This window comes from Cygnus olor, chromosome 1 (genome assembly GCF_009769625.2).
Source record: "Cygnus olor isolate bCygOlo1 chromosome 1, bCygOlo1.pri.v2, whole genome shotgun sequence".
NCBI lineage: Eukaryota > Metazoa > Chordata > Aves > Anseriformes > Anatidae > Cygnus > Cygnus olor.
In genome coordinates, this window is record NC_049169.1 from 110,217,280 (window position 1) to 110,240,598 (window position 23,319).

At 38.2% G+C, this 23,319-nt stretch overlaps 1 protein-coding gene across 5 annotated transcripts in view; it reads left to right on the plus strand.

The window, feature by feature from the left end:
- Positions 1 to 650: 650 nt before the first annotated feature.
- MAP3K7CL (MAP3K7 C-terminal like) overlaps positions 651 to 23,319 on the plus strand; it is a 30,646-nt gene continuing 7,977 nt past the window's right edge. Inside the window, exons 1-6 of one of the 5 annotated variants that reach the window (XM_040576628.1) lie at positions 651 to 983; positions 3,110 to 3,253; positions 3,475 to 3,535; positions 3,790 to 3,898; positions 12,773 to 12,834; positions 22,333 to 22,448. In XM_040576628.1, the coding sequence (XP_040432562.1) occupies positions 3,518 to 3,535; positions 3,790 to 3,898; positions 12,773 to 12,834; positions 22,333 to 22,448 (305 nt within the window). In that variant the 5' untranslated portion in view covers positions 651 to 983; positions 3,110 to 3,253; positions 3,475 to 3,517. Of the gene's footprint in view, positions 984 to 3,109; positions 3,254 to 3,474; positions 3,536 to 3,789; positions 3,899 to 5,530; positions 5,618 to 12,772; positions 12,835 to 13,926; positions 14,179 to 22,332; positions 22,449 to 23,319 lie in introns of those variants that run through there. The other 4 variants (XM_040576610.1, XM_040576619.1, XM_040576636.1 and 1 more) reach the window with 4 other exon arrangements.

The following is a 23,319-nucleotide window of genomic DNA, read 5'->3' on the forward strand; positions in this document are numbered from 1 at the left end:
TCAAAAAAAAAAAAAGTCATGTATGCAGTACTTGTGCCGGATACAGCTACAGAAAATAAATGCTCAAGCTGAAGAAGTTCTCTTTTGTGGTAGTTCAAGATTTCTCTATTAATTACTTGCCTGTGGTTTCAAGGCTGAGAAATGCTGTCAGAAATCACACTAGGAAACCTAGTTAGTGTGGAAATCTCTGAGTTCAGTGCAGTCTCTGAATTAGTCAGCTTCAGTTATCACCATCCTCATCAGTTCATCTATAAATACATCTGCTTTCACAGCGCATACATTCTGAAATTCGCCTGTTGCCTCCCCAAAGCAGCCGCACTATCGCCTGTTACGAGCCGAGCCTTGCTTTACCAAAGCCAGCATGAACCGAGCCTAAAACACCAAGCCCATCCCTTGCTGTTCGCTCTGATAGTTGCTGCTATCATTTGATAGTTCGCTTGTAGCCGGTCCAAGTTGGCAATGTCACCCCAAGCTGATTGGAGCCACAGACATTTTTGCTGACTGGAGTCATGCTATCTTTGCCAGTTTGCTGGAATAGACACAGACACTGATTGGGTCATGCTGAAAACATTCCTGTCCTATGAAGCAAGTCTGTTTGTATTTTAGGTTTGCCAGGACTAATGAATTAAAAATCTTGGGCTCGCCACAGTTTGCTGCTTAATAATGCCTGTGACAGAAGGATTTTTTCCACCCTGAAGCATGACAGCATCATAATCCCTCGCCACTGGAAAGGAGAGGAAGGAAAACGGAATTGTGGAGAAAAGCGGAAAAGGGCGAACTTTTGGGACGGCAAAGCCTATGGGAAGTGCAGGTAGCAGCATGTTGCCCTGACAGCTGTCTCAGCTTCTCAGACCTTGTCAGTTTGTTGCCATGCAGCAGGTGCAGCCTTTTCTTTTATTGAAGCTTTACTACATAAAGGCAACGACAAGCCAAGGCAGTGGCTGGCCCTGGATTATACAAGTGCAGACACTCCACTAAGTGAGGTAAGGCAACAGGTGTGAAAACTGAACTAAATTGATAGAGCTGTAACAACACTTAGATTATCTGAGTTCTGCTACAGGCTTTTTATGAAGCAGCAGCAGCCAGTGCTATAGGCAATTGCCACGATCAAGAGGGCTGCTCAATAAATCTCATTAAATTCCAGGTTGCCCACTCACACTCATCTCTGTCTGCAGAGATCCTGTTCATCATGTGCGGAGGAGGCAGGTGGGATGGGGGGCAGTCAGGCTGTGTTTCCTGCATCACCTTGTTTGCACACAGAATGCTTCCACCCCTCTCTTTTCTGTCTGATTGCTTTTTGTGATGAAGAGCTTGAGGACTCTGCACACAATTGAGTGAAGGTACAAATGTAATATAAGAAACCAGATAGCATGGTAACGGCTGTGGATAAAGATGAGACTATTATTATATATATATATACTTTTTTGTGTGTGAATTAGAATAAAATGCAAACACTCTTGTGTTATGATAGAATTCACTATTACTTACTGAAGAGGTATTGATTTTTGCCCTCACATAGCAGGTGGTTAAGAGAGGTAATTTAAAGATATTGAAGACTACAGAGTATGTGGCTAGGATAGGACAACAGATTTATTCCTGCCGATACGCTATGGCAAATTTAAATCCTCCAGCAGAATACTTTAATTTCTTAGGCTATGATATGAATTGTGAAGTATACTGTTATGTGAAAGACCACTTGTGATAACAGGTGTCAGGAAAACTGATGCAGAATAGGGAACAACCTTGTTTCAAGGATGTTCTTATCATTTAAAATCTCTTTTTTTTTCCCTTTACCTTGTATTGGGAGATATGGAAAGGAAATATGAATTTTGGCTTAGTAGTTCTGTTAATTTTTAAAAATAGTGAGATGTCTCAGATATTTCTCATAAAGTGAGTGTCTGGGGGAAAAATAGGAGATCACTAATGCCAAGAAGGTAAAAGTTATTTAGTCAGATATTTCGGTCAACTCCAGAGGTCTTTTCCTGAGACCAAAAACATACACTGGGGCAGTTATTTGACCTTTATTTGTCTATGCCCAGAAGATATCTGTTCAATTTTTTGTGTGTCTTGAAGATTAGTAATACAGAATAGGGAATAATTCCTGATATCTTTCATGTATCAGTAGAAAGAGAAATTCACAGCTCCAAATCAGATTTATTTAAAGCAACGATTTTAGAATATTTGTTACTTTTAGACAAGATTAAGAATTTTAAATAATAATTTATTTGATCAGAGTGAATGAATGATTGATAGCATTGCTACAGAGTAACTGTATCACTCTGTTAGCTAAATATTAAGGCAGACAAAGCAAATAAAAAGAAATGCTGAAATTAATGGGCCAAATGCAAATAGGATACTCTTACCCTGATTGCAAGGCAGTGATGCCAGGGAAGAATTTGATTCACTTGTGCATCACCAAGGAAGATTGTAATCCTGTAATATTGTTCTGTTCTATTGACTTTCTGAGACTGGCAAATAATTAAGTGTAAATTGGAATGGGTTGTTGGGATTTCAGTGCAATACAATCACTACTTCACTGAAAAACTGCACAATTACTGGCTTAGGAAATTGGCTTGTGTTTTCACTTGCTAAATGCCATGTTATCTGGAGATATGTGGTACAACTTTTAGTAATTTGTTTGTATTTTTCTGAAGAATTTGGTTTCTAATTGACCGAGGAGTTTTTATGGTGATTTAAACGCTACTCTCATATTTGTCCACATAGTTGGTATGAGTACAATGCACTCTGGATAGCATAGTCTTCAGTCCTAAAATAATTTCTTTATGGGCAGGTCTTTTGTGTGCATGAAGTCCCACTGACTTCATGTTCTCCCCACATGGAGCTAATCAGAAAATTAATATCTGTGAATTTTAGCAGCTTTGTGCTAGGTATACAAGGAAATTAAGTTTACATTCAGGTATTTGATAGAGTTCAACCAAAGCTATTCATTCAAAAGGTTAAACACTGTGAACTCTGCACACAACTTTTGAGTGGTCAGAGATGTCTTAATTGTAGCATTACAGATCAGTAGTAACTAAATTTTTTGTTGTTGCTCAACAATTCTTCGGTGCCCTGCTTGAAATGAATTAGCAGTTTTCTTAATGGGCAGGGTCTCATCTCCTTAAAACCACTTTTTGGAGTTGGTGGTCTCAGAAGAAATACCGAGGACTGACTAAGGTCCAGATCCAAGAGGCAACCCATGCAGAAAGACCCCTACACCTGCAGAGAGTTCCACTGAGGAATCACCACCAAGGTTTGGCGAGCCACTAACTTTCTGACCATTGAGTGTGCAACTACCAGGCACACTTTGACTGGGGGAGCATGGGTGGAAAGTAGGAGGATGGGTGGAAGGTAGGAGGATGGGTGCCTCCTCGTTGACACCATGTGGAGTGGTGTGCACGTTTCCAATCACATGGCAGGCTTGGGGTCATGTTACTCTCATCTCCCCACCCCTTCTTCCTTCTTCACCTTCAGAACCAGGCAGCATTGCCACGAGTCAAGGCTTGCTGAAGGGGCAATGGCGGGGAGCAAGCAGGTGAGGAAAGGGGATGCTTCCTTTGCCATCGTTCTTTCTAACCTACAAGTAGCAAAAGAAAGGCAGGCTGTGCACTGAATTTCACTTAAATCTTTTTTAAATGGAAAAGTGAAATGGCACTCCCTTGACTTTCATTCTAAACGTTGCTTAGCTAGAATGAGAAAGGCAGCTATGAATGCATGAAAAGCAGTAAAACTCATTTGTTGAATGGTGTTACATGCTCTGTAATAAATATATTGTTTATATTATTTCAGCTGGAACAAACAAGTAAAAGCATTGGCTCAAGTGCCCACATGATCACCACCGCCAGGGTACCTGCTGATAAGCCAGTACGAATTGCCTTCAGCCTGAATGAAACCCCAGGTACAGTTTGATTTACAGATCAAACCACAAGGAAATAACTGCTTTTAAATTTTACTTGTTTTTACCCGTGTTTACAATACCAAATGAAGTCCAGTGTAATGGGTGGATTTTTTTACTGAGTGATAGCATATGATCAGTTTTTCTGTTTCCACTAACAATTTCATTAGACTAAAATGACTTGACTGACATTTTAGATCTTAACTTTTTTCATGTGGTTTGTGGAATATACTAAAGATTTTAATTAACTATCAAAATTATTTGTATTTAAAGTATGCTTGATTTGGGGGGAATTTTGAAACAAGAAAAGAAAAAAGACGTTTTGTACTGTAGATGAGGCTAGAACAGGAAGAGACTTTCCCTTCAGCAGGAAGGTTGGAAAGTGCCACATGTGCCCAGTTTGGTGAAAGGTTTCAGGAAACGGATGCCCCACATGTCGTGCTTCATGAGAAAGTAGCAGAAATTTCATTGATGTTTATCCTGTCAGCAATTGTTGACTGAGCATTAATTTCCCCAAATGTGCCCTGTATGCACATGGCCCCTTTGGCCTTTGGAATAAATTAATATTATTACTTTGTACCTTAAATATTATTAAGATCTAGAGAGCTGTTGGCACACAGTAAAAATCAGAGTGTAATAAAGTAGATTGGAAGCTGTGAAGCATCTTTTAAAAAATTGGCTGAGCTGTTGATAGAGGTGAGTGCCTGGAGTAAGGATTGAGATGTGTTGATGGTGTGAAATATAAGGATCTCTGATAACGATAACTGAAACCCAGTGCTGATGATTGCTTTATTGGACGACATGTGCTGTAGGATAATGTGTGAGGTCTCTTCCTGAGCTTTGTGTGAATAGAGTAGTCTAAGTTTGGATATCATTTTCTCATTTAAAAATATTTTAGAATATACATAGCTAATAATAATAATAGCTTCTTATTGCGTAATATTAATTTACAGCTACAATCCTGAAATAGAATCTCATCCATTATGCAAGGAGATTTAAAAACAAACATTTAAGTATATTATTGCACGTAACTTGCAGGTCATAAAGATGAGTGATCCTGAAAGACTGGGAGAAGGAATATAAAGAAATATATGTGGCTGTCTTTGTGCCCTTTTTACATAAACTATAATAGTCTGGTAATTGCATTTTTATTATAGAAAGTAATAATGAATCATTCTCACCTCTGGAGATACAATAGCATGGTACATTTCTTACAGGAATTATGGCAAAGCTAGGTCTTAAAGAGAGATGTAAAAGAAGGGAGTGCTCTTATGAGTTGTGGAAGAAGAATGTTTATGTGAGACAGTGAAAACAAGTCAGGGAAAGCTGAGACCATGGGAAAATCAAAGAGGGTAGAGTGGTTTGTGACAAGAGACAGCAGTAGGAAATAACAAGGTTGTGAATAGCTTGGAAGAAGAAGGACGTGAAAGGCAGGAAGCCTAGCTTCCTTAACATTGCATCATATTTTATTTTTTACTTTTCTATCCTGCTAATAATTTCAGCTTCTCTTAACATTTATAAAAAGAATCTTAGTTGCAGAAAGGTAATCTTTTTCTGTTACATTTTGTTAAACTTTTCCATAGTTCCAGAATTCCTGTGAATACTGATGAAACTGAAATGAAACCGGTAAAGTGAGTGCCATATTTTCCTCTGCACTAGTAAGAGGTCTAAATTGGCATCCTGTTTTACCACATAACATGAATTCCACTTTTGCTCTTAGTGGTAAGCCTGAACTTATAAATGTTATTATATTTACTATATTTTAAAAGAAGGCAAAGTAAATAAACTTTTATCAGTTTTGCAGATTTCCAGCAAACCGTAGTTGAATCAAGATAGTATAAATAAGTATATAACATATGCTTTTTTTTGCAACTCATCTTAAAAAAAAATAACAGAAACCTCTTTTCCCTCCTTGACAATCATATTTGCTTTTAATTCAAACAGGGGTTACTTGCTTTATATGTGACAGTAAAGCATCAAGTGAGGCTTTTGTACTGCTAGGGTATATCCGAGAAGTCCTTCACTAGGGCTAAGTGGTGAGGGAATCTGCATGACTTAAACTTTTCCTTGAATTTTATCTCATTTGAAAGGCACAGTGATAGGTTTCACTAAGTAATGCTGCATTATCCTTCCGGGGGCTGTACAACTGCTTACTCGGAGGAACTTGCAGCATAACTAGATATAAAAAGGGGAAATGGAATGTTTCTTCTGGGTGGTGATTATCTCACTGGCTAGGATTGTAACCAAGTGCTGGGTGTGAGAAGCAGTGAAAGGAGAAACTGCTCTTAACTCCTGAGAAGAGATTACTTTGTGTTAACTGACCTACAAGAGGGGAGCTGGCTTATCCCGAGTATACAAGAAATAACTTAATTGTGTTATATTATTTGTCAGTCAACACATGATGACTGAAATCCCGGCCAGCTTTGTGCAGTGTGTTTAATGTGAAAGTAGGCTAACCAGTTCCTTAAAAGTCTCAAGAATAGTGGCTGGCAGGGGTGCTATATAAGATGACAGTTTTATTGTGTATCTCTAATTCCTGTATATATAGATGTCTATTTTGGCTCTTTTACTCAAGTTCACTAAGCTGGCATCAAACATAGGTTTCCTGGGGTGTGTCTGCACACCATATTGCACCAGTTTGACTTAAGGTACTGTTTTAAATTTATGAATCTGAGACATACTATATCAGCCTATCATATATTACTTGGAAACTAAAGTGAATATGGTGTTCCAAAATTTTTAAAAAGTGTTCCCAAATAGAAAGTTCATTGTAGTTTGTCAATATCAATTTATTTAAGCCAGTGAAATTAAGTATGTCCTAACTTATATATTTAAATCTTATTTACTGAACATATTAAGATAGAATAATTATAACAGGAACTTTATTGAATTTAGAGTACTGGATTTATTTTGTGTAATAGATCTAAGTTTTACAGATAAACATCTCCTCACTTTCTCTCCTAGAAAAAAAAGCTTGAATCTGGCTGAAAAGTTCTGCTTGTAACAGGTGGTGATCAATGACTTGTTTTGAAATTGTTAGTAACTTTTTTCCTTTGAAATTATTCTACCTCTGCTAGCACCCTCAGGAAAAATCACTGATAACAAAGGCAAAACATACATCTTTTAATGAAATGAACAGACAGTGGAACAATGTAGTATTTCTGCAAGCACAGTAAATGACTTATTTTACTTTTCTTTATGCCTTTGTTTTCCTAGTGTCCATAAATAATTTTTGCTTTATATAGTTGATCATGCAGGACTGTCTTGCCATGGTTGTTTTTCAATAGCAAGCTTCAAATCCCTACTCCATACTCACTGTAATGGCAACAGAGGCTTTCCAGCTGACAAAGTATTGATTGAAAACTAATGGAGTTTTCCAAAATATTATTCAAAAACTTATAAGGCTAGTTTCCTAAATCTGCACCCGACCTTCAGATAAGTGGCTTGGTCTTTGGAAATGACAAGAATCATCACTCACTTACCTCACCCCACTTGCTAACTCTTATCTAAAGACGTGCTGTTAGCTCCTGAAGGGGAAACATGCTGCCACTTTGCCTGTCTGTCCAGAGGCTGGCATAATGGACCCATCTTTGAGGACTTTGGGGCATTTCTGTGTTATAAATAAGATTTTTTACAGTGGGAATATCACAGTGCATTCACTTTTTGGTTAGGGTTCATGCATGTCTTTGCAGCCCCACATGTTTAATAAATTCTGAGTGCCAGACCTTATTAGGATAAGAAGTACCTACTGTTGTATTTTGGGGAAGTTAGACAGGAACTTAAGTGAGATACCCTAAAAAGGGATAATGGCTGTACATTCCTCATAGGACACTTTAGGCTTAGGTGAAGGTATACTGAGTAGGAGGATTTTGCTCTTACCTCCTGTGTTATGGGCTGCTTCTATTTTGGGAAGGTCTACAACTCTTATTATTGAGCAAACCTTCATAGCCTATTCCTGGGTCAGGCAGTGACCATTCCCCACTATTTTATGAGTGAGGTAACCGAGGGGTTGCGTAAGGTCATTTCAGGCAGGGCTGTGAATAGAACCCAGGGAGTTTCATGCAGCAGTGCCAAGTCCCAGTCACTTAGCCACACAGCCTTCCAGGATCAACTCGATCAGTCCACGCTCATCTGTCAGTAACCAGCGCTGTAGCTTCTGGACCTCGCTGCCCTTCGAGGGCCAAGGCTGGGCCCCCATACACAGCTTCCCAGTGGTGTCCTGTGGTTCCTTGCAGTGCTTGCTGTCGAGTTCGAGCAGCTTTCCTGTGCAAGGGCTGATCCACTTACAGGATAACAGCCTACTTATGTTACCAATTTAATTTTTTAATTTAGGAGGAAGAGATCTGAATACACTTGCCCACGCATGCAGAAGAGAAAAATAGTATCTGATTGTATAATTAAAGACTGGATCATAACTCAGTTACTCAAGGAAGCAGAGTTGTGATTGGCATTTCCTAAATTTTGAGTGCTTGATTTAGCAACCTTAATGTGCTTTTAACACATTTAAATTTTTATGTTCTATTTCTATCTTTGCAAAGACTCTAGAGAAACTGTAATTTGTGAGTTTATATTGCAAATAAATCAGATGTTGTTCTTAAAGTATTTATTCATCAACTCTTGCCTGTAGCCCACAGTTCAGCTAAATGGAGTAGACATGTAGGGAAAGACTGGAGTGTTACTCTTCACTGTACCAGACATTTTGCCAGTCAGACAGCAAAGTGTGAGGGATTTAGTTTGTTTGTCTGCATCGTGGAGGTCTGTGCTATTGGAATCTCTTGTCAGTCCAGAACATGATTAGGTGAAGATTTCCAGAAAGCGTGATACATCCTTAAATGTGCAATATTAGCATGTATCAGGGGAGAGAATGCATCTGGAGATCACTGATAAGTAATAAGTCTTTTTTGTGAAGACAGTGCATCTCAGTATAGTTCAGCTTTCTAAATCAGATTGCCTGAGTGACCCTCTGTATCACACATTATAAGCCCATCATCACGTTTGTATTAATAGGTGCTATCAGCAGAGAGACAAGAGCTCAGCTGGACAAGAAAGGTTGGGTGGCTTAGCCTTGCTGTGCCCACACACTGAGGCACCACCACACCATTTCAGCATTAAGGTGTGTTGGCTGGGCAGCATAGGGACCTTGTTCTTTTGTTATGTTAGCTTTCTTATAAAAATGATCAGAGAGCTGGCTTTGAAACAGAAGGATTCTTCGTCTCAGCCCAACAGAATGGAAAGCAAAAGGAAGAAGTAAATTCCCTGGAGATTTTGTCTCATGCTCTGCATTATAATGAGGGTTTTCAGCAACAAGCACAGAATGTATGAACCTGATGAACCAAACACGAAAGTCAAACTATTCCATATATATGAACAGAGTATTTAGTTAAAAAAAAAAAAACATCCACTGTGTGTGCGGAGAGTTCATCTTGTAATTGGAGTACAGGTCTTTACCTTTAGAATACTTTTAAATATAGACCTTCAAAATTAGTTTCAGGATCCATGGGCAATCAGGAAGTGCTACTCATTTAGAAATCACGCATCATGTATTTTCACTTAGACTGTGATGAAGTGTCTCATCTGACTCCTTCACATCACAGGTTAGTGCTGTTGAGTTTACTGGGATGGCTGTAAAATTCACATGCACATTTTTCGTTCTTTCTTGGATTCTTTTGACCAGAATCTTGACTCATTTTCAGATACAGCAAATTGCTGTCCATGATCTTTTTTTCACAAAATATATTCTCAACAACCGGCTTTCATTATAAATCCATTTTCTTTATGAGCAACCAGGAAGGGAGGAGTGAAATAATGACTGCAGGGGCGAGATGCTGTTTGTGTCTGGTGAAGAATCAGCCTAATTATTTTCAGGCTTTTGTGGCACAAAAAAGCCGCTAACTTTATTAGAAGGAGTATCCTTGATCATATCAATGGTTCCTTATAACTAGGCATTCATTAAATACTGATAATAAATTAAGGAAAGGAGAAAGAGATATTTCGGAATTGTCTAGTAAAGAAGATATAGAATAGAAAAGAACAAATATGTGTAGATAAGGAGGTAGTTATGAATGTGTTTTGATCTTCAGAATATTTTGACACTTGGGACATTTTCACTGTTTCTGATTTTCGGAGTCATAGATTTTTAAGGCTAGAAGCCAATGTGATTTAGCCTGATCCCCTGTGTAACATTAAGGGCACTAGTAATTCTTTTGCAATAAAATGCAAGAGTTTCTTTCCTCTTGATTTTCTGCAAACATCCTCATAAGAGTCTTTGGAGGTGAATAATTGCTGTCATTTGCTTTTCCCTTTTGTGAAATCTAAATGTGTTTAATTTTTACCAAGTGCTTTTGTTGTTATTTTTGTGGTTGTTACTTTGACAACGGTGCAATATAGACCATCCTGAAGAAGTAATTTATTTCACTGAAAGCTTTGGGGAAGGCTTTTTGTTGTTTTTGTGGAAAACAAGCTTGCAGTTAGTTAGCTGTGGAGGTTTCCATTAGTTCTTTGTGGGGGTGAATGCTTAAGTTGAAAATTTCAAAGGAGCCCAAGAGAATTAGGAACTCAGAAAAATTTCAAGCTACTGAAGACCCCAGCTTATCTGATGCGCTGAACATCATCGAGAGGATGATTTAAACAAGTCTTAAACTACCATAACTAAAAAAAAACCTAGCAGCTGTTCAATAGATGCTAGGGCAGGCCCATTATAAAATGTACTATGGTATGCCATAATGGTTAGGATACCAATATGTTCTATTTTTAGTACCATTGACTCAGTCACTTGAGTTCAGAAAATAAGCAGGGAATATCTGCTTATTGAAAGGATTTCCTCTGTAGTAATTTCTCTCTGTATTCCATCCTTTTAAAAGTATTTCCAACTTTTTTTTCTTTTTTTTTTTTCTGGTTCTTTTCTGAGGATAATCCATTTTTTCTCTAATATTCTGAAACTATTTTTTTCTTATTAATATCTGATTCAGTGAAAAAGTAGTTATTGGCTGTTGTTCCTTTAAAAGCTTCTGGGGTTGCTTTTGCTTCGATTTTCCTTAAGTTAAAATTTTGTCTGAGTTCCCTCCTTACTGCTACTGTACCAACGGTTGTAGTGCTGGAATTGTCAAAACAAATAGCAGCTTAACTGCTGTCCACTACTCTGGTCCAATATCTCTGTCAGAATATTTAACAGCTATTCAGCCAAATATCTGTAGAGCAGCTGTACCCCTAGTCTGACTGAGTCCTATTTCGTCCTTCGTTTTAGCCCTGCTCTATGATTCATCTTTCTTCTTTTAGAATATTAGTCTATTTTTAAATATTGTACAAGAAAGCAACTGCAAATTAAAGGTAAACACTTGCATGTCAATGAGGTAGGACTCTACAATTAAAGCAATTTAAATATTCTCCAGAATAGGCATGTATGGGACATGGTATACAAAATGAAGTTGTGTGGTGGGGTATGACGTCATGTGCAAGACCCCTACCCCATAAAAATATACCCGTTCACTTTGTTTTCTGCAGAAGTTCAAAAACTTTTGCTTTTGCCTTCTGTATCATTGTATTTCCCCCCCTGCCTCTGGGCATCCCTTCCTGTTGGTGTCCAGCTCTGGCTGTGCTAGTTAAAGTTCAGACTGTCTGTTAACCAGTATGTTTGTTCTTCGTAGGATAAAGTGGGTTAGTTTACTTGTTTGCCCTAACCTACTTTGCTGTATGGCAGGATAAAGAGAAAATAAATGCTTGTTAAATAATTGAAATCCAAGCCTGCACTCTTTAAGAATGTACAGAATCCTGCTTTGACACGTGGTTCTTTTAATCCTGTTTGGGTTTTGTTGTAGCATACAGGTCAGCCGGCATAGAGCAGTTTGCGAGATCTGACCTATGGTAGCAATTTTCTCCTGTGGGAGCCATCCTTGTTTAATTTTGACACATTACAAATAACTCTGTAAGCTAGCTAATAGTAACCTTCTCTTCACCTCCCGTAACCTGTAGTAAGATACATAAACAGTCATCACAATCCAATGCAAAACTGACAGTGTGAAAGTCACTGAGAAAGAAATATTGCAGTGGCTAGCTGTGACGCTACTGAGTATGATTCATATTTCTGATCTCAGTCCAGCTACTAGTGGGCAGGTGTCCACACCACAACACTGACGCAACTGGCACACTCTGTCCCACCTTTGCTGGAAGCCTGTACTAAAAATAAAGAAATAAATGAAAACACAGTTTGGCTCGTTGTCATGAATGAACTAACTCTAGTACAGGAGGAGTGTTATCTACAGGTTAGAGTAAAGGCATTCCCTTGCAGTATGGAGAAGTTTGTGGTACTTCAGTGCTCTAATCATGTCTATGTAGGTAATGGTCTTCCAATTACAGGGTTGCCAGTCTGGTTTGCATGTTCTTGTAGTTGCCTTTGGATAGTGGGAGAAAAGGTTTCTATTATTGTTGGTTTAGCCCTGGTAAGTCATTGTACTGTGATACGTAAGATATCTTTCCCTTTCATTCCAGTCATGAACTCTTTTATAGTAAGGATGCTGTCTGTGGAGGGTTCTTTATTTTGCACTGTAATGGATATCTCAGGGAGAAAGATCGCTTGAATTTATTGTTTTTTATTAAATCACCACATGTATTACTTCTGTAACTGCTTTAACTGCAATAATAATAATAATAAAAAAAAGGATTTCTGCTTTCCCAGCACATAAACATTTTATTTCCCACCCATTTTTATTTACAATGAGTCTGTTAAGATATCTCAAGTGTAGAAAAATAAGCCTATATGGAAGTGTTTTCCTAATCCTGATATTGTTGTGAGTATATGCAATTTAGAGCTACATTGAACAGATCATATGAAATGCCCTTTTTGGGTAGATACTGGCTTTTAATGTAATGTGTACCTTTTAGATGATGATGCACCTGAAAACTCCTTCGCTTTGGCATTTCCAGAACTAGATCAGCAGCTGCAGGTAATTTTTTTTTTTTTTGGACTGCAGTTCTACTTCATGTTGACTAGATTTGTTTTGTTAAAAGGCTTTGGATGTTACACTAAGATGAAAGTTTTCAGTGGTGCTTCTCTAACCTATTAACATTTAATAAGGCTGTGTATATTTCTATAGCGGAAAACATTGTCTTTTTAAGATCTGCAGAAAAAGTGATTTGATGTTTTTAATCCAATTGCAAGGAAATTACTATTTGAATAATCTCATGCACTCTTTTATTTTTTTACAATCCCTGTGCAAAACACAGCATGTACTACTGCACTGCAGTGAAGGGAGTTCTTGTGGTTTTGATGGGAGCAGGAGTGAGCCAGGTATTACACTCTTATGACTACAGACTGTGCTAAGGTTGGTATGATCAGCGCTCTCTGAAGCATCCCAAGAGAATGCAAAGGTATGCAGTGCCATCCTATCTCTAATCTTGGGTAACAAAGGCCAGTCATCAAGACTGATTTCTCAGAATTACTCTAGTTCATGCTGTGCAGCCAGCAACCGTAGCGTGCTGCCCTAGCAGATGGCTGCAGACAGTACCGGAGAACAGAGGTGAACCCTTTTGTGACCACTCTGACTTGTGATGGCAGCACAGCACAGCAGAGCCCTGATACGCTGGGTGATCCGGTGGCAAGTTGATGGCAAGTCCATGGTTGTCCAGGCTCAGAGCCAGTGCTGTATCCAGGGATTATTTCCCTTTCCTCTGTGGCGGTTCTGGAGTGTTTGTTGGCCTTTGTAAGCTACTTCAGATCATCTGTTTCCCAGGAGCATTTAGACTTCCTCTGATATTTCAATATGAAGGCAGTTGTTTCCTGAGTGTAAACTGAGAAAGGCATTAGCGGGCCGTGGTGTCCAATGATGTCATCCTTCCTGTCCCCATCAGCAAGTGAGACAGCTCTGGAGGGCTGCTGACTTAATGGACTTCACTTTCTCTCCTGCTGTTCTCATCAAAAGGATGGCTGAGGAAGCAATGGAGGATGGCAGAGACTCCTCTTGCTCTGTCCCTCTAATCCTGAGAACAGAGGCAGGATCCATAGGCATAGCTAGGAAGGATTAAAGGAATGAATAGCAACTTAAGATCAGGGCTGAAAAGAGCAGGGTAATATGATGGCCTCTTTATTCCACTGCTCTTCCAGTGCAGCAGAGAAGACTGATATTTTCTTCCCTCAGAAGGATCCATTTGAGAAAAGCAATATTGTTTTGTGGCCGAAGCACCGAAGTGAATGAACATCAGTAACCTACATTCTTTTACCAACTCTGTCAGTGACACACTGTGTGATCAGGGAGAAGTTGCCTCATCCCTCAGATGATCTGTGAAATGAGGTTAATAATTTTTACCTTCCTTTTTAAAGAGCATTGAGATCAGTGAGTAAAGACTGCTCTAAAAGAGCAAAGTATGATTATCATTACTGTTGGTGCATAAAAACAAGATTGCTAGCGTTAGATGTAGGTACTTCACAGGCTGAGTGATGATTTTTTGTTAAGACTTATGACCCATTTCTGGAACATATAATGTGCTCTAAGCTTGTGATTTTGTGATAGATTGAAATTGCTCCTCTGGAAGCATTCAAATCTGTTGGATAAATAATAGCCCTTCAGTATAACTTTTCTAAGTAAGCACTAGAGCAGTTCCACAAAGTACACCCTTTTGGCCTGTTAAGTACCTAACATTGTTTTTTTTTCAAGAGAACCTTCCTTTACTCTCATCATCTCAGGATGACAACAAATTCAAAGAAACAATCAAAGGCTTTGATTCAGATAATGCTCTTTTTATTATCCTTCCAAAACTTCTTGGTAATACTGAGGTAGTTCAAAGGATAACTTATGTGGATTATGTGACTCAAGCACTTGAAAGTATAAAGTCAGTGGTGCTGCTTCATCCTTTAGCTTTTCTAGCTCACATGCATATTTATATTTAGATGTCTTTATGTTCAGCCAGGGACAGTTAAGTCAACACAGGGCTCTCAGCTGGTGTAGAGGTAACAGAGCATTTAGCTGTAACAATGAATACTTGAATTTCCTTGCTTTCGTCAATCTGGATCACGGCTTAAAGTTATAAACATTTAATGTAATTATATTGTGTTTAAACTGCTTTAAAGCTTTGAAGTAATTGTAACTGTAATAAAGTTATAATTTACCCAGTTACAATTTCTTATTAATTACAATTTTAAATTACTGTAATCCAAATTACTAAGGATGTGTCAGCCCCGTATAGTATGTGGTTGCAATTTATGCTAATGTAACCATTCCGACTTTGAAACAGGTAGCTCCCATATTTCAGAAGCAAACTACAACAACATGGACTTCACCAGGACCTGCAGAAGTTTTGAATGGTGCTGCCCCTTGTCACTCCATCCAAGCTTTTCTGTATCCCAGAGTTAGCTAGTATAAAGCAGCGTGAGGTGTGATGTAAGCAAACCCTTTAATCAAGTGCGGCATAGCAGCCTGAAATACTTGAATTTGTAAGAATGCTGGTACATATTTTCATAATAAAAACATCACATCTACAGCCAGCCACAAGATTTTTATCACCATGACATAAATACAGTGTTTTATTTAAAGAAACAAACTATAAATGCAAAGTAGGTGTCTAAAGAGTCACTTAAAAGAAACCACATCAGGTAACAACTAACTTTTTACATTTGAAAACTGGCAAGATTGTGAAATCTGTAAAAGAAGAGCCTAAGTTAGCTGATCTTCAGGTTGGATTTTGAAAGCAGTTTGAAAGATATGTAAGTTCACTAAGCCACTTGGAAAATCAGTGCCTTAGTATTTTATGCATGCAGGCAGCAGACCACAGCCTGAGTGCCAAGCAATTTGCACCTCTGTTTTGGGCTTCAGGCCCTTGTCCTTCTATGTTAGGCCCTGGCAGACAACATGGCTGTTTGAGCAGAATTACCTTGTGTTCCCAGTTTTCCTCCCACAATCCTACCATACCTCCTCTCCAGGCACTGGTGTCCCATGGCAGGGCAAAGTTCAACGCAGCCACCCCCTGGCAGGGTAATAAAGCCTGCTGTCCAAGCACCGCTGCCAGCTTTGCAGAGGTAGAGGTAGGACTGGCTGGAGAAAAGGTATTTCTAGGAGGCTAACTGCAAATACTTAATGCTCTATAAGCACTCTTACTAGAGGACAAACCTAGTTGAAAGTCAGAGCTGCTTTCTGAAGAATAAGTGATCTGCCTAGTGTTCCTAGGTACCTTCAGACCAAAAATGTTATCTTGTCCGACTACCTTCTTGATTGTTACATTTTCCACTAATAGGAAAAAGTTCCAAGGAGTAATTTGTAAGAAAATAATATAAATTCTCTAACTTGAAAGTTTTGTTCTTGTTTTTTAAGCCTTTAAAAAAAAGTATTATTTATGTATTGTATAGAAACATACCTTTCATTTATAGTTTGTTTCTTTAAATAAAATACTGATGCTTTTGAATGTATTTATGGCATGGTCAACCAGACACAAAAGCCCTATAAATGAGAACAGAGGAGTTTAATCTACATACAGAAAAAGTTTGGTCTCTTTTTATTATTTATATATTAAATAAATAAATTAAATAAAGAGGTTGCTGAGATGCTCAACTGAAACAAAGCTTGTATTAGTAAGTTCTTAATTTTTGTTTCTTTTGTTTGCAGTACTGGAATTTATTGTATTTCCACTGAAGAGCAACAGTTTGCCTATTTGGGCTTCAGTGTCGTGTTCCCCCCCACGCTTGTGCAAGCAATGTAGTGGTAGTGAAGAGAGGGTAGGCTCCTACGTTTGTCAGTTTGCCATTGGGAAACGTTAACCTTTGCCTCATGTCAAAGTTGGACCGGGCCTTGGAAGGTGCTTCCTCGATTAGCTGCATAGTGGTGGTGGCCTCTGACAGGCATTCTGCTGGTAGTTATTGTCTATATTTAGATACATACATCAGTATCTAAGACCTTGTTGTTTAAGTCACTGAATATAGATGAAGGTGCCTAGCGTTAAGTACCCCCATCTAAGCCCTGTACGCTGTCTGTCCTGCTCCAGCATTTCCTGTGATTTACTCACTTCGTCTCCCTCTTCTTCAAGAAAGTCTTTTCTCCAGCTAGGAGTTTGGAATAGGGAATAGGGAAGAACACACGTCACATACAGGCACACAGGGCACTCTGTAATTCTTTATCCTCTCTTTTCATGAAATCATGAGCTTGAGAGAGGCATTTAGATTGTATTTTGTATTATGAATCTCCTGAAATCAATGGAGTTGGATGACTGTAAAATTGATGCAGCAGAGAAGAGACTTCAACCATTTATAATATCAGCTTCTTAAGTCACGGGGAAGTTTTTCATGCTTTAGCGGGAAATGTCTGTACAAAAGAAACAATGAAAATAGTATGAAAGGGACAGTTTCTATGTGACACAGACATTCAGCAGAAGCCTCATTTACTCTGCAACTTGAACAGTTGGACTTATTGCTTCTGCTGCGTGACAAGACTGTTGGTAGACACATACAAATTATTTTAGAAAGTTAAAAAATTTCCAACGTTTTAAAAAAGTATGCTCAGTATTAAATGTATTAAATTTCAGGAGACTTCCTAGAGTACCTTGGTACTCTATAATTAGATTTGACTGCCTATGAACTTGCTAAGTCTCCTGTAATGCTGCTGTGATAACTACGATCTTAGATTATATAAGACAGATATTGACAAAGTCGAGCATCATACTGAGGTGGGAAAAGAATGGAAAATCTCTCAGGCAAGGAGAGCAAAACTCTCTGTTGCTTCCATCCAGCAATGTGCAGCTATCAGTTTTGCTTGGTATAATGCAGTTCCTTCCATCATGGAAGAGTGCACAGGCCATGTAATGAGCATGGACCACATGGAAAACATTGTCGGTGGAGTTTCTGTTTTTCCAGAAAGTTTTAGCAGGGTCTGATTTACCAAATCCACAAAAAGTGATCAACTATTCTACACCTGGGCTAGAGATTGCCTTCTAGGTGAGTCCACATGCTCAGCTAGCAAAAATGCAGGACACAATCTTTTTTCTTTAAACTTCGACCTTTTCAGAAGCAGGTTTTGATTTTTTCTTTTTTCAAAGCGCCTAGAACCAAAAAGTAAATTCAAACAAAAATAAATATAATAAATAAATAAATAAATAAATAAACTCTTTAAAAGTTTTTGAACAGTGGGGTGACACTATTGACTACACAAAAGTTACTGTTGGCTGTGAACTTCTGTGGATGTGGAATGCTGATATCCATATGGCACGGCAAAAAACACTTTGTCAAGTGAGTAAAACAAGAAAAAAGAAAACAGTAAAATGAAAACTGAAAATTGTCTTTCTGTGACCCCCAGCAAAGACTGTAATTAGAACTGCTCCTTCAATCTGTCCTAAACAAGCAGAAAGCTCAGGCTCTTTCTACATCTTCACAAACTGCCTTTGCATACCATCTTTCAACATCTTTCATATCTGGATTTGAAATTAAAATCTAAATAGATGGTGCAGATGTCCTGTACAGATGTACATACATATGTGCAGTAACAGAATAGCCTATAACAGGATCTCTTCATGTCTATTTGCTGGAGTCTGTAGAAAGCTTGTCAAGGTCACAGTGAGTTATTCTGCAAAATACTAGGAAAATACGAGGACCTTGTTGAAAATTAGGGATAGTAGGATAGACACTAGGATCACTGAAAGCTGTGGCTTTTGTATTAGCCTTGTGAACAGAATCAGAGATGCTGCGTGCGCACTTTTTTTGCCAGCGGAGGAAAATGAGGGTGGATGACACTGAAGCCTGAAATAAGCAGGATTAAAAGTAGCAACTGCTACCATTAAATATAACTTTCTTTGGCAGGGTCTTTTTTTGCTTATATAGCAGGTATGCTTTTATATATATTAATCACAGATGGACAAGATACTTCATGAAGTAACCAGCTCAAGCTCTACAAAGGAGAAATTACAGTATGGCTTTGGATTCTGAATGAAAAAAATACATACTGTAAATTGAACTTTATTAAGGCCTATTGTGATTTGTCACCTATGTAAACTAGTGAATTCTTACCAAAAAAGAGCACACAGCGTTCATGGATGAGCAGTGCTTTCTACTGGGAATTCCAGTGCTTCTCTGCCACAGGCAAGTTGCCAGACGACTGCAGTCAGGGTAGCGACTGAAATGGTTCATGTGGCTTGCTCACAGGTGTCCAGAAAAAGGCCTGCCAGGTGGAATGGGCAGCAAAGGAAGACTGCTGGGATAAAATAAGAAAAGGAAGCTTAATTTGGGAGGGATTAGAGGAACGCAGCTTGGCTGCATGAGGGCCATCTATAAGTACATCACAGGGGTAAAACAGGCAAGATAGGCAGCCAACATTTGAATGAAAGCTAGTGCTGGCACAACAAAAAATTATGTAAACTTCCACGAAACTGAACTGGAAAGGACATAAATAAATAAACAAATAAATAAATAAATACATCTAATCCTTGGTGAGGCTCTGGGCCAGTCTTCTACCTGGGTCAGGGGACTTCAATATTTCTAAGAACATGACAAGTCTCTGGATTACAGAATTTGCTCCTGATATCAGGGGTCTGGATTCATTGATTTTGTAGGCTCTTCCCAGTCCTGTTTAGATGAGTATGGGCTAGTCCAGTAACTGCTACTTTACTGTTATTGTTTTCTTTTCTGTGGCAATGTGTCAACACTGTAAATATCTGCTAATTCAGAGTTATTGAAGTACAAGTAAGCTTTGCCTCTTTCGGAACTTGTTTTTCAGGAGTTTGCCCTGCCATCTTCTGAAAATGCTTCTGTTGATGGGAGCAGATGCATTATTAATTCTCTGTACTCTTGTTTATGTCAAAAAAGTAGGCTCTTAGACATGGCTAAAATAATTTCCCTGTGCTTATGAGTTGGCTTACATTTCCTGTTGGGGAGCAAAAAACTGGCTAGACTGTTCTACCTCCCCATGTCTCTTGTGATTATAGTAGAGCTGTTTGTTAAATAACGAATGCATAATTCTGTGTTTCATGTACTACTGGCCAGAAATTACTCATAGAAACTGTTGGCACTATTTCCGAAACCATTCTTAGAAATGTCAGTTTTACAAAGTGCAAACCGAAATATCCAGTTGTACAAAAACATAATCAAATGTACATTTTTACAGTAATTTTTACATTCTGGCTTAACTTTTAAGCATTAAATAGGTAGCTTTTCACAATTAAGTGCTTAATAGCATTCATCAAGATTGAAACAGAATTGTATGAGCAGAATACTAATAAACTGGTGTATATTTTGTTGTCAGTTTATTTTCAGTGATAAAATATCAATGTAAGAAAAAATGACGCTGAAGAGAAAACAATGGTAGAAAGGGGTTTGAAAGTCAGCAACTGGTTCTAAGTGGGAATTAGATACTAAGTCTCAGCATGACTAGATAATTTTTAGCTCTCTAAATATATCTTTTGAGTGGGAAGCTGGAATATAGAAACTGAATGCTGCTTTAATTTTTAAACTGGTTTCAACCAGCTAGATTTGCGGAAACTAAGTTGGAAGCAAAAGCAAGTTTTTTTTATAGGAATATCAGTGTTTGGGGACTTTCCCCCTGGGAACTGTTTAAAATTGTTTTATTATGATGCATTTGTTGTTTGTTGATCTCTGGTAGATACCAGAGATACTACTTTGGTTCACCCTTGCATTCTTGGATTAGAGCACTGAGACTTCTATATTCCGTCTTGTTAAATTTGTGCTTATTATTTAGGTGACTATATGAATGGTGCTATTGCTCATCCACATCGAAATGCAATTAAAAGCCCAGATTCGCCAAGTAATGGACTGCACTATCCCAGGGGTCCCAAATTCTCTGAGCTCAGAACTGTGCCATGAAACAATTCTGCTGCAGCATTTCTTACATTTATAACATGGAAAATGAGTATCCGTTTTAAAATTTCGATGAGGAACTGCATACCGTCTACAAATACTTGCAGAGGTCCATACATTAGTCACATCTATGCACTAGTGTACATCTGAAGCCAGCTTACCCTGCCCCTAGGATAAAAACATTTTTAATCTTTGTCTGTGAATACGCTTGATAAAATCTAAATTTCCAGTGTAGCTAAAAGAAAAGATTAGAAGATCGTAAATAGGAAATGTCTGAAGACTTGAGCTTTTATTTTTCTAACAATGCAATTGAAGGAATATTATGCTACAAATAAGAGTCAAAGTAGGAAAACAAGCAATAAAAATCTACTTACATTGTGAAAAGCAATTGTATTTCTTTAACTGGACAGTAAAGGAACTATTTTAAGTGCTTCCTTTTACTTCAAACAGGTGGCTCAAGCATGCTATTTGGAGTTCATTTACAGTCAATTGATTCATGGCTAATAACTTAAAAATACTACACTTCCTGTAAGTGTTATGGTCAAAATGTGACAGTCAGGCCTTAGGCCCAAATTAAGTTGTATTCTTTTTAAGGAATAAAAAGCACTGACATTTAACCACACCGTATTTTCAAGATTTTAGTTGAAATTCATATGAGCAGTCCCAGGATAGAGTGGATTTATTTCCCATACTTATTAACTCCAGTGTGCAATGAAAAAAAAAAAAAAAAAAAAAGTGTAATAATGTAGGTATTCAGGTTAGGAGGCTTTTACCATCACTGTGTCTTTTAAATCTGATTTTCTGTATAATTTTTGTTTTTAATTGCTGTCATCCTTCAACTCTCAATCTCACATGCACCTCTCATGGAAATTCAAAACACTTTGCAAATATAACTGGTATTACTCTCAGAACGTTTCTGCCAAGTATATCCCCTTCTTCTACAGAAAATAGTGATGTGGAGAAACTGGATGCAATCTTGAGCAGACTACTTAGAGATTAAGGCATTGCTGGGTTACAAAACACTGTGAAATCTTGGCTTCGCCAGAGTGAGCTGTGAAACTCCTTCCGAGTCCAGCAGAATCAGCCCCAGTGTCTCAGTTCATGGTCCTGTTCATTTTAGTAATAAGCTGGAGGAAGCCTTGCATCTGTGAATAAGAGTGTTTACTCAATAGCTTTCCATATAGTTTCTTTTAAAGTTGTAGAACTGGAGAATAAATGCTAGTTTGTGCACAAATTACCCTTCTGTTCAGTGCTGTCGTCTCTGCAGTGAAAACGTTCACATATTTTGTGGGTATGAACAATGCATCAACTTCTATAGCATTCCTATATCTCTGTAGCTGAAAAAGGGGGAAGTAAGGAGAAATCTTTCTTTGAACAGTCTTTAGTGATACTTTGCAAAGTTGTAAAGGAAAGTTCTGAAAAGCCTAACAAGGTTTGAAGGCTTATGCATGTTCTTATGCAGAAAAGTGTTTTCTTGCCTTCCGTGAAAGGCCATCCCTAGGAGTATTTTCAACACTACAGCTAGGGCCAAAACCTTTTTCTCAAAGTACCCTCACAGGGATGAAGATAAGGATTGTATCTTTCAAAATATGTGTTTATTTTGAATATTTAATTCAAAAGCAGTATACATATATGTTTTTTTCTTCTTCTGTTCATAAAGCCTCTGCCTCCTTGTCATGACTCTACAGAATCTATGCAGGTGTACAAACAGCACTGCAAAATAGCAGAAGAGTACCATGAGGTGAAGAAAGAAATTGCTCTGCTGGAAGAAAGAAAGTGAGTAACTTCCCCAAAGTATTTACTGCTGTATATTCTCCTTGTAAAGTCCTGTCCTAAGCGTGCAGGTTTTAGATGATATTTCGTTACCTTATTCCTCTGCCCAGCAGTCACTGTACAGCACAACAGTTAGGCCCTTGGTCCTTAGGATGAACTGGGAACACAAAGGACACAGAGCTGTCATCGCTTTGGGCCCTCAGTTTTACAGCTGTCTCTTAAAACCTTCACTGACAGTATTAGGACACTTTATCACATAACAGTCTGGTTCATCTGGTACAAGTCCCCTTTAGAGTTCTAGGGATTTTTTTTCAGTGTAACTTTATATATTTTACTGAAAAGCATAATGAATCCTCAGTTTGGTGTAGGTAACTTGACAATATTAGTAAACTTTTTTTGTGCATCCTCTTTATGTACATTCACATTTTAGGTGTTCATATCCAAAGTGCCTAAGCTGGAGGGAGGCTTTTTTCTTTTTTCTTTTTTTTTTTTTTTTGTTGTCTATGACCTATATTCACACCCGTCGTCTTCACATGACTATTTAATGGCAAAGTGCTTTCTGTGACTCTTTCCACAAGACATCTGACAAAGGAATTCTGAGAGAGAGAGGAAAGAAGGTGAGCAGTGAAAGCTTTTACCAGACAACCAACCCCAAGCAATAACAGTTACTGCTAACTTTCTCCTTCAAATGCTTTTTTATTTTTATATTCACATTGAGGGTGACTTGAAGAAGTGTGGCATTACTCAAGAAGAATTACCTCAGTGTGGATCTCTGAGGCTTCTTGGGAAACTAAAGACACACAATCATTCTTCCAAATGCCGCATTAAGTTTCTGTGATTGGTGTAGTGTATGGTGAGAGAAGGAATATAGCTC